Source organism: Diadema antillarum, unplaced genomic scaffold (assembly GCF_040938485.1).
Source record: "Diadema antillarum isolate AM-2024a unplaced genomic scaffold, OU_Dant_1.0 scf00000069, whole genome shotgun sequence".
NCBI classification, from domain to species: Eukaryota; Metazoa; Echinodermata; class Echinoidea; order Diadematoida; family Diadematidae; genus Diadema; species Diadema antillarum.
This window is the reverse complement of record NW_027270958.1, coordinates 1465453-1477908: the sequence shown is the minus strand read 5'-3', so window position 1 is coordinate 1477908 and position 12456 is coordinate 1465453. Positions and strand designations below refer to the sequence as shown.

Below are 12456 nucleotides of genomic sequence, written 5' to 3'. Positions count from 1 at the left end.
TCCTACTGATGCATGACAAGACATGTGCATCATTTGTTTACAGAAAGGGGGACAATTTTTTTTTCTTGCCTAGAATCCATTCTTGATCATGTAACCTGATGGTAACTTTACTGGATGCATTTCCTTTTGGCTTGCAATTGATGCAAACCATGCATCCAGTAACTATTTGATACACAGTAAATTTACTGGATGCACGATTAGCTAGCCAATAGGTGTTTCTTTATACTGAGTGTGTAAAAGTTTGCCTCTAGTGTGTGAACTATTGCTATAAATATGCAATTGATAACATGTTTACAGTGGCTGGCTCTTGTCAATGAGGCAACATGCAGCTAGTACAAAATCAACACACAGCTCTTGACCAATGAGATTGCACAATTTTCTTGACGCGTTTTATAATAAATTCTTTGTGTACTTGTCATGATAGGATATTCATGGCACTGCTGAAATTATAAATTTGTGGGTTTCTTTGCAACATATTACTTTGGCATTGTGTATTCTCCCATGTGTTAAGAGTCATAATCTGTAGGATTCTTGACTGCAATTGTGATTTCAAATCTGAATGTCTTAAATATTGCATCTATCTTGCAAGCAGCGTTCTTGCCATTCATGCAGAATTAAGAGTAATTCTGCAAGAGTGGAAAATTACATATAAGTGTAAAGCTTAGAGTTTTGAGCTGATAATTACAAAGAAATTTGAAACAAAAGTGTAGGTGATTTCATCAGGTTGTCAGAGAGACAGGTCAGAAATACTTTTAGTACGGAGGATCAGCATAGCCAGTCCCACACTAGTTACAACTACAACTCTACACTGCAGTTGTACTACACTGCCAGATTTTCGATTCCTCACTGCATATATGAAATTTGGTCCCATTTACAGAAGGAAGGGCTGAATCCCCTCCATATTTCCTGTGCAATCAGAGGACCCGAGGGGGTAGAGATCACAAAGCTCCTGCTGAATGCTGGTGCCCACCCAAACTCCAGAGCCCTGGACAAAGATCTTCATGAGCACCTTGTGAGTTGGTCAATCTGTGCACCATACTCGTGTTGAGAATTCATTGTCTCCTACTTCGCGATCTCTTTGCATTTTGTTGTCTCTTTTGTTGCATTTTTCATCTCGCCGCGGCCAAGAGTGCTAGTGAGCTTCTGATGTACGTCCATCATTTGTCATCCATTGCATGTTATCCACCATAGCCTAAGAGAGTTCTTAGGTCATCACGGGAGGATCTATATTTCATTAAACCACTATGGTAAACGTAGTTTCAGACATGCCACTCCAGAACTCTGGAACAGCATCCCAGATGATATAAAACATGCAAGTTCCGTCAATAAGTTCAAAACGTCTTTTTAAAACTTATCTGTTCAAAAAGTAACATAATGATTGTTAGATGATGATTTATGCAGCATTTTATTGTTTCTGTAATTATCTTTTCCTGTTTATCTTTCTTTTTTTCCTCTATTAAAAGCGCATAGAGACCATGCCAAAGGTATTATGCGCTATTATACAAATGATGCACAGGATAGAGCATCATTTGTTTTATAAAATGGGTCGAAAACTAACAGCATTATTCACGTACCTTTGTGGGTCAATACCAGTCAGCTACATGTAGCACTCGCTCAAAAGTCAAGATGTCCGAAGATGTTCGTCCCAAACATTTACGCACGTCGCACTCGGAAATCCCGCACATAAGTACTGTACGTACGTATAAGAGTATACGTACGCCACGTGTTATGCACAAGAAAGGCCGCCGGCTGTTGTGGCAGCCCGAACTAAAAGTTGTTTACAGAATTGACAGCGCGTATAGTAGCGCGTGACGCACTTGTAACAACTGATTGAGTGCGCACTGCTAGTGTAAACATTGTGACGTACGTCAGGCCCCGGCCGTGCATTTACTAAGAAATTAATGCACGCACACGTGACTCATTTCAGCGCTTCCAATTGGCTACATTCTTGAACCCATTTTATAAATAAGAACGGTAATAATAATAACGATCATAGTGTCAGGAATCATCCACAAACTTTTATCATATTTATTGTCTTTTATGCCTGAGATTGTAACCAAAGTTGGCAGAAGTCATTTTTTTTTTGGGGGGGGGGGGGAGGGGGATGGGGTAGGTGGGTGGGGAGGGGGAAGGGGATGTTAATCTGTTCAGATAGTGGAGATGGAACCATAGGGTCTCCATCCCCTTGGACGAAAACTGTGTTAACATCTTCTTGGGATCAAAGATAATAAACTCATTAACTCAACTACATTTCGTTTGGAGTGGTAATTGCGTCTGTTCTTGATCTGGCAACTTACTGTTAATCAGAAGTATTGAAACATGCAACAGACATCTTACCATCAAAGGTTTTATCACGTTGGATCAGTTAAGTTCTTTGATATGACTCTTACAGACCTACATCATAGTTCTTAACCCGTTGAGGACGAGTCCCGAGTATACTCTGGCAAGTGTCTATGGGAAATGCGTCTTGTAGCAAAATCAGACCGTCCTCAACAGGTTAATCCTCTTCACTTTTCTCTTACAGGAGGATTTGACCCCGCTTGATCCTTCCATCAAACTGAAACCAGGACTCGACGGCACCGTCTTCCATTACCTTCAGGAGCTGGAGGCAAAGGGTGATCATAGCGGTGGTCGCACCCCTCTGCACATTGCTTGTGACAGGGATGATGACTATGAGGTAATGTTATACAGTTAACCTCGCTTAATAAGTCGACCTCGCATAATTCGAATAATCACCAAAATCGAAGGTCTTGTCAAGTCTTCTTCTCTTTATATTCTTTTGTTTTAAATCCCTCATAAGTCGAATTTTCTCTGAATTTTTTCTAAGTCGAAGTGATTTCTCCATTCCAAATAGATTTAACTGAAGCAAGGTTGACTGTATATTTACAAACAAAAAGAAAACTGTTGAGTACATCCAATCATGCAGTAAGATTTCATCTGAATGTCATGGCACTTACCATGAGCTTGGTGGTATGACCCATTCCTCAACTGTGTCTTAAACAAGCGTTTATCAGACATTAGATACAAGAGGAGACTGTTTAAAAAAGAATAATGGTTGCAGGTATCGTAGCTGTTTGTGTGTTTGTTTTTTATATTATGTTATGCCCTGAACTTATTCAAGTCTGAAACATTTGAGAATTAACATCTTTTTCCATTCTCTGTATGATCAAATGCACAGCTTGCCCGTCAGGTCGTTCACCTTCTCTTGGAGCACGGAGCCAATCCCAATGTCCTCTGCAAAGGGCAGTCGCCCCTGTCATTGGCGATAGCAAGTGGCAATGACCTTGTGAGTACACACAATCATCTTAACCCATTGAGGACGGTTTGATTTTGCTACAACACGCATTTCCCAATAGACACTTGCCCGAGTATACTCGGGACTTGTCCCCAACGGGTTAAACATGTGCCTACTTCAAATGATACACAAATTCTGATTTGCGAGAGCTGAAGAGGGACATTGACGAACTATTCTATTCATTATGGACCGAGTTTTATGATTATACGAGCATTGCTCAGTAGAGGGCGCTGTTGATTAAGTGTGCGGCACAGCGCATTATTCAATTCGCTTCCATGGGCTCTACGAGCATGTGCATATTATTGGTAGAACCATAGACATCATTGCAGTGGCGGATCCAGACGGGGTGCAGCCGGCACACGCCCCCCTTTAATGAAACCCAGAAGTGACGCCAGAAATATTAGTTACGCCCCCCCCCCCCCCCCCCCCCCCCCCCCTTTACAGAATTCCTGGATCCGCCCCTGCATTGCCAACACAATCATTATAAAGAGACTTGTAGAACATGCACACAAGTATTGACCCGTTGAGGACGGGCTGATTTTGCTACAACACACATTTTCCATAGACACTTGCCCAAGTATATTCGGGACTCATCCTCAATGGATTAAGGTTTAGACAATATTAATAAAAGACACAAAAGACACATTTTCATTTTACAAAATGTTCTTACTGATGTATAGCATTTATGATGCATGTGTTAGCATAATATCAATACCATACACACTTGATATCACCTGCATGCTATTTTGTGATGTTTTGTCCAGTAGTATGTAAATCCTCAGCTACTGTTGAATATTACTTAACTCAAACAAACTCTGTCTTCAAAATACACCTTTAGATTTTGAAGAGAAAGTTGAACAGAATTTTTATCTTGATTTTGTTGCAAGATCTGTGTCCACATCTTTTTTTTTTTAATATTGATAGTGTTGTACTGATAAACTGATAAAGATCTGCGAGCTTCACATGAGAAGGGAGTGAAATGTACAAAAATGAAGAAGGAATAGAAACAGAACAATGAAAGAAAACTTCTGTTTCTATTATTTTGTACACATCCACGTGCTCAATCACACAACAAAGCTGACTTGCCCTCCAATGGCATCAACCCCACAATCGATGTTATGAGACTTTGTATATGAAATTATGGGATTGAGTAGTAAAGTCAAACCTGTCTATAGCGACCACCATCTATAGCGGCTACCTGTTGTATGCAGCCACTAAACGCAATTCCCCCCAAGAGAAAAGCCATGTTAGGGACCCTGTCTGTAGCGACCACCTGTCTACAATGGCCACTTTTTCATCTCCCTTGGGTGGCAGCTAAAGACAGGTTTGACTGTGTATGATATAATATCATGTCATAACATTTGTACTGCTGATGGAAAGCAAAATTCAACAATTGGCTGGTTTACAAATCATCAATATCACCATAAAAATAGAATTTGTGCCATAACAGCTTAGTGTTCCTTTTTTCTTGATCGTCTTGTTTTGAAAGAAAAGATTGTATAGACTTAGCAAATAAGAAATTAGCACTTTGGTACCTGATGACCAATCTTGGGACATTACGTGTCTACTGGTATGTTTTGAATCAACACCAGGCGATTGATGAGCTTCTCAGCTTCGATGCCAACCCGAGCCTTCCCCTAGGGCAAGCCATAGGGAGTGCCCTGTGTGTGACTGCCAACACCCAGTTTGAGTTCAGACGTATGCCTCTCCAAAGGATAGCCCTTGTGAGTATCCTGACATCCCCCCCAAACTCTTGACATTGTTTACTACTTCAGCCTGAAGGGGATTTAAATTTGGGGCTAAAGGCTACACTCAACCAGAATCTGCATCAGAAAATTACGAATACTTACTAATTTTCATGTACATAAATTAGGGCGCAAAATGAACTGATGAATCTGTTAAAAATGATGGTATCTGTAGTGTATTTCATGACTTTGAACATGTGTGGCAGTTTTGTGGGCAATTGAAATTTTGACTGAGAGCCAAATTGATGGAATAAGAAATAAGCAATATCTTTCTTCCAGAGAAAAGGTAGCAATTTCCCACTTTGGAGACCATAAACAATGCCTTTCTGTTACGGGAGACAACAGATATTTGTGACTTATTGATTGTGCAATATCGGTTGACTTGCAGAATTTTCGGAAAATGGAAAATAACAGGGAATTATACCACCGATACAGTACACAGTATGATTTCGTTTGCTTTACTGTAAAACACAAAGTTTTTCTTGTGCATGAAACTTTCTGGAATTTCGTGATGAGCCAAGAATCACGAAAGTAAAATGCACATGAAAGTGTTTGTCTATACACAGTGAATTCTCAAAACTTTCATGCCAAAATGAAGGCTGTTTACTGCTCCAATTTGTGAAAAAATGCTTCTGGTTTTACAGATAGAAATACTACTGATTAACAATCAGTTAATCAGTTGCAATAAAAACAACTTGACAGAAGAATTTCATGAATTTTGATAAGTACTTTATCTTATTTTTTTCTTGTCCATAGATTGACAAGCTAGTGGAAGCAGGGGCTAACATTCTCGCTCCCATAGCTGTAGGGACAAAAAGACAGATGGGTACAGCGGTGGACTATGCCTACTGGATGTTTAATCAGGTGAGACAGTCATGAATATTCATATCCATCTCGCTTGTTTCCCAGGTTTAATAGAAATAGACTTATAAAAACTGCCATTTGCCTACTGGATGTTTAATCAGGTGATACAGTCATGCATATTCATTTCTATCTTGCTTGTTTCAAGGGTTTGATAGAAATGGAAAATATATAAACTGCCATTTGCCTACTGGATGTTTAATCAGGTGAGGCAGGCATGAATATTCATTTCTATCTAGCTTGTTTCACAGGTTTAATAGAAATAGAAAATATGAAAACTGCTGTTATCCTATTGGATGTTTAATCATGTGAGTGACGCTCCATTCACGCATCACTTGGCAGTCATGAGTTGTCATTTCTATCTCACTTTTTTCACAGGTCTGATAAAAATAGAAAACATAAAAACTGCTATTTGCTTTTCAGAAGTATGTTACAGAGATAGATCCCCATGTCAAATTTCTGTGTATAGTTCAAAGGTAACTTTAACCTGTCATATTCAGCATTTTTTATGAAATACCTACTAATTTGTCTGTAGGCATTTATAAGCGAGACATGTTTGTATTTGTTACACCAGGCATTACCATGGTAACTGTTAAAAACAAGTATCTTGTAGAGCAAATCACTCTTTCAGTAAGAAGATGTTGTCACTGAACTATACACATATCATTACCCATGGATGTTTTCTTTGAAAAATATGTTTTTAGGATGGGCTAGGAAGCAAATTGTCATCACTAACTCATATGTAATATTTTTTCCCACTTTTTTGTTTGTTTGATTGCAGTGTGAACTCTTAATTATTGCCACAAACTTTGAGCAGTTTCCTTGGACTTGACACATGTTTTGACTCTGATGGTTATTTGCGCAATGAACCATTGCCATGGCAACTGCATAATTTGTGAAAACAAACTCTTTGTAGAGTGAACTATTACCACTGGAACATGTGCCTCTGTTTGACCTTGTGTATTCTCTCAGGAATCGGAGGGGTATTTATTGTTATGTTAATTAACATGAGACTTCTTTGACAATTCTTTTGTGTTTGTCTAGACAAATGCAAACCACATAAGTGTCTGCTAGATTCTATGTTATTGTTCAAGTGTTGATCTGTTGACGCTGTAGTGACAATAAGCAAAATGAAGATACAAAGCTATTGAAGTATCTGTGTTTTATCAGGATCGACGCATAGCGCACATGCCCTACCACGCCCTGACTCATGCGGAGCGCGACACGTACAATGCACGCCGGAAGCTGCTCAGTCACCTGGGAGAGATTCTCCGTGAGGCGGCTGTCAGACGAGAGAGAGAGAGACTGGATAAGGAAGACAGGGAAGGCATACGAAGTAAGCACGCTGCTCTTCTCTTTCAGTGGATTGTGAGTTAAAGGGATGGTATAGTATTGGTGGAGATGAGAATTGGGCTTTTGACTTTTTGCAAGATACCAAGAAAACACTTATGATATAGTACAGAACATACCATTTTAAGAGGAATTCAAAGTTTAGTTGATGAAAATCGGGTTTGGAAAGACTGAAACATCCAAAAACAAAGTAAAACAGAGCGATGGTAGTAAAGTGTGGGTCCCACACTTTACTAGAATCGCTCTTTTTTGGACATCTCAGCCATTTCAAAACCAATTTTTATCAAATAAACATTTAATTCCTCATAGAATTACATGCTCTTTCATATTTCAAAAGAGGTTTCTCATTATCTCACCAAAAAATGTTAGAAACCTGAAATTAGGTCTCAACCAAAAACTGTACGATCCCTTTAACCCCTACTGTGCTTTGTTCAACGATTGCCAGGTCCACATCCATGGGAGTACCTTCTTTGCTGACTGACACATATGATTGGAAACTAATTGCCAATGAATACTGTTAGGCATTCCTAATTCCCTTATTCCCTATTTTGTCACTGTGGCCTTCCTGTTGGACTGAGGCACACTGTTACACCATATTATTGATCTGGCTAACTATTAAGGTCAAGTTTGTAGGATTTATCTGAATGCTGACAGCTAAGTGCCACAGAGTTGTCAAAATGCTCTAATTTCTTTTTTTTTTTTTCTTGGCACTGTGTGTTGAAATGTATTTGTAACATATTTAAAGACCCAGCTTTGAAATCTATCAATATTTCTTCCCCCTTTTTTTTCCATAGACATGGTCAGCAATTGCTACACAATCAAAGTTATCAACATAACAAGAACTGTTGAATTACATCTTGTAGCATGTCATATTACAGAAAAAATTACAGAAAAAAAATAAAGTATATGTAGAGGCCTAAATAATAATAAATAAGAGGCCTAAATAATTTACAGAATGCATTGATATGTAGAGGCCTAAATAATTTACAGAATGCATTGATAGACAATGTATTCTTGTCATACTGTACATGTATTTCTTCTCAGATTCGTGTTCCTACATATTTTTCCTTTCAATAAATTTCAAACATAAGATTTACCACATGATGAGAATACCTCGTCTAAACCTGAACTTACCATTTTGAATGTTTACACAAGAAACAGGAGTTATGCTGATGCATAACAGCAGCAAAATGCTACCGTTTATCAGTTTATAACTATGCTACCAGGCAGTGGTTGCTCAGAATATTTATAAAAGGGATTAACTGTGGAGATAAGAAGATTGTCTAGTAAAGCGGTGTTTTACTCACGTTTGTCCAGGGCAAACTGAATTCCAAATGATCCCGATTTTTTCATGACATATTCAGTAATGTGAGCATATTCTTGACACAGAGGAAGCATATGTATTTTTTCATCCCACAGTGGTAATGCCCAGTAGCAGTCAGCATATTGTAGTATGTATACCAGCCATTGATATTCTCCAGTGGCAAATGTTGGGAAATGTGTACAGTTTTTCATGGTGAAACCCTAAGTAATTCAATCGTTGGTTATTTTCGTATTCTCACCTTTCTCATACATCTCTTATTTTTGCATTCATTTGTTCACCTCTGTGCCCCTTTCTATCCATCTTTCTCAAGGTCTAAGTCCCAGTCAAGGGTTTCTGTATACAGGGGCAGGAGCCAACGCCTCGGACACCAGCATGGCAAACGCCAAGAATTCCTCCAAGGTCTTGTTGTCGGGCGGGGTAGCGGAGGGTTCCAAACAGGTGGCCTTCCATACCACCATCAAGGACAGCACAGGGGCAGTACAGCCCCTGGTCGACCGGGACGAAGAAGTTGCAGTGAGGTGAGTTCAGGGAAGGGGTGGGGTGGGGGATGGGGAGGAGGTTGGAGGGGGGAGGGAGGTAGGGGGAAGGGAGGGGTAATGGATGATGAAGGGAAAGTGGGGGGGGGGAGGGGGAGAGGGGAGCAGAGGAAAGATTCAGTGTTTCTGGTGCATTTTGATAACCACACCTTCTTTTTTCACCAAGGGGAAACCATCAAGAGGGGCGGGGCAGTGAGACGCAGGGGTGACAGGTGTAATAGAAAGATGCATGTTCGGAAAGTTTAGAGATCCAAGGGTCAAAAGGGATGTTTCTGCTTTGATGCTCAGTGTTTGCAAAATGTTATCTGAGATATCTTCTAAAACACATATAATTGCTGAGTAGGACATGATTCAATGACTGTATAGTTTCAGAAATCACAAATCCAGTTCCATTCCTCCCCAAATGCCTGCACCGCAAACCATATATACCTGCTCCCATGGCAATTCGGGGTAGACCTAGAGTTCTCTAAAGCTTACAAGTGGAGGTATGTGGAAAGACAACCCCTACACTACACTATAATCTCACGTTAGTGTTCATTCGCTATACCTGGACAGGTGGCTCTTCATGTTGGATTACTAGCATCAAATTATGGTATTTTCTCATCATATAGACAACATTTGAGTCAATATTAATCACGCTTTGCTTCTTGGCTACCATTTACCCAATGTGCCTGCAAATATAATCATGGCTTTCCACGCATGCATTCTATCCCCCAAACACAACTTCTGTCAACTGCTTGTTATTCATCATGCCTGTTGCTTTGTAAAACTCTGACATGATTGTGGTTTGTCACTCTGCCATTTGTGATAGAATGAGCAGCTTCAGATTAAAGTTTAGTGCTCTGTCTTCGTATCTCACACCATATTACTCCAAAGTGATGCTTTGCTGCTACCAATAAACTGTGATGCGTACCCATCTTCAATTAAATGATTCTGCCACTGTTGCCTTTCATCATTGAAAAAAAACCAAAATCGTTTTCTTCATGTATGCCTTGTAAATTTCTCACTTGGAATAACAACAAGATGCTCTAGGGAAGTTGAACCTCAGGCATGTTTTGACAACCAATACTTGAATACTGACCTTCTTCTTTTGTTTTCAAAATACCTGTTTTGAAAATGAGTCATATCTATTTGCGTGAACATAGATGACTGTAAATCTGCAGTAATGTGGCAGTCCGTAGGCTGTACAAGTAGAAAGCAACGTGCAAGAAAGGACAGATACATTTCAGATCAGATATAGACATAAATGTATGAATAATGTGACATATGTTTGAAATTGCGTTCTTCTCGTGTCTTTCGTCTTGAAGTGAAGTAAGGCAAATGTTGATGCTGCACATGACATAGGTGGTTGGAATTGGCTGCAGGCTGTGTTTAGGACTCCGAGCTATATTTGTGTCTGTTTATAAATTCAATTAAAAATGGGCATGTGTAAATCTGACTGATCGCAGATAGATATTTTTTTGTCAAGAAATGATATTCATAGTTGTTGTTTTTTTTGGGGGGTCAGTTTTGTGTTATTTTGTGTACTCAAAGGAAGTGAGTAATGTTATCCTGCAAGTATGAAGGAAAGAAAGGACAAAAGAAGAAGAAAAACAAACACCCGAGGTTAGTAGTGAATCCATTAAGAATGGCACATGTAATATTGAACATACCTTTCTGTATATAATCTTTTTTTGCATGTATTTCCATATATCAAAGACTTCCATTGCCATATAGGTCCAGGTAAATATGATGCAGTCATTTAGAGGCTGCATTAAAAACAGTGTGGGTTTATGTTATCGAATTGTTTGTGTAACTGGGGACCAGGCTGATATCTGGCTGTGATTGTGGTTGACAAACTTTGGAACAACTTCTGTGGTACTCACAAAAGTTGTAACATTAATATCTCCATACATGCATGTTTGTGTATGTGTGTGTGTGTATGTTCAAGGACTTTATACTTCACCACAATAACATTGGTTGCCATTGCGTTTTGCATTTGACAGCGAGAGAACAATAAGTGTAAGGAGGGGGTTCAAGTTCATGATATCCATAGCTAGTCATCAGTGAATGCATGCGACTATTGGCATTGCACTGTTAGAGGATAGCAGTACCTTGCTATGTAACGCCATAAGTGAGGATTAAAAAAACAAAACAAAAACAGTGGTGAACTCGAACAGTTGGTCATACTTGCACCCATAGCTGCAATTATGGGTAGCACATTACACTCTGTTCACAAGTCTGTAGCTGATCAAAAATGTTTGTCAATCTACAGGTTAATTTTCAATTAGTGTGATAGCATAGTTACGGAACGAGAGTGACTGTGAATCAAAGATGTTCATTATCAAGGTGTTTGCTTACAGTGCTGCAAAATGGTAAAAGCCAGGACCATCCCCTGATTTCAATCTGCTATTTATACCTGTTACAGTAGGTGATAAAATCAATTTTGGATCCTGGTATCCTAAAGCTGTGTACTTTAGACATTTAGCACTAAACTAGACTCAGATAGCTGTGGTCATTTTACCATGGACTCTTTTTGATGTTAATTGCAATAAGAGAGTTAGAAGAGTTCAAATTGTGACATGGGGTGTGTAACGTCCATCTTTATTCAACACTTGCATTTCAAAGCAATTGAGAATACACTGAAAAATATTTCACAGAAAATGAAATACATCTAAAATAGCAAAATGAAATCTTTCAAAGAAGTCTCCAACACACATGTCTTGCAGAGAGAAGTTGTCATCATGTTTTCTAAAACTCTTTATGTGCATGTTTACAACAAACCTGATTTAATCTTGGTGATTGTTTGTGCCATAAAAATTTTTTGTCAAGTTAAATTAACAATATATAATCATATACTAATGTGGATGATGCTCTTTGAAAAGAAGGTATTGTTAACCGAGATGGGTTTCTTGTTTCATTGGACCTACCAAATACCAGTTAATGTTAATACAGATGTGTTGTGTTCAGTCTGCCTAATGATCAAACATAATCTTTAATCCTACAATAACAATGACTGTAATTTTGTCTCTATTTGAAGCCTGATGTAAACAAAAACATTTGACATGAATTTGTTAACCAGTCATCTTTTCTCTTTCACCTCTCTACCCAACTTTAATCCCCCCTTTTTCCTGTTACATGCATGTTGCTCATTACCCTTTGTGGTGGGATGGTTTTCGAAATTTGCCGTCCGTCTGTCTGTCCGTCTGTCTAGTGGTGAAGGGGCAGTCTTAATGGTGGTGGATATGGCAGAAGGTAGTATGGATGCCTCGCATTCTCAGCGGCTGATCAAGCACGCGAGCAGATCGCATATCAGGTTGGAAACCAGTGTGTATGGCCAGTTTGATCACTGAGAAGCACGGGGTG

The 12456-nt window shown here is 39.2% G+C and overlaps 1 protein-coding gene across 1 annotated transcript in view; it reads left to right on the top strand.

Moving 5' to 3' along the window:
- Positions 1-12456, top strand: part of LOC139716690 (ankyrin repeat and MYND domain-containing protein 1-like) — a 28659-nt gene that overhangs the window by 9690 nt on the left and 6513 nt on the right. The window contains exons 9-16 of the mRNA XM_071628219.1: positions 878-1012; positions 2525-2677; positions 3179-3286; positions 4888-5019; positions 5797-5904; positions 7072-7237; positions 8886-9093; positions 12305-12406. Of these exons, the coding sequence (XP_071484320.1) occupies positions 878-1012; positions 2525-2677; positions 3179-3286; positions 4888-5019; positions 5797-5904; positions 7072-7237; positions 8886-9093; positions 12305-12406 (1112 nt within the window). The remainder of the gene's footprint in view (positions 1-877; positions 1013-2524; positions 2678-3178; positions 3287-4887; positions 5020-5796; positions 5905-7071; positions 7238-8885; positions 9094-12304; positions 12407-12456) is intronic.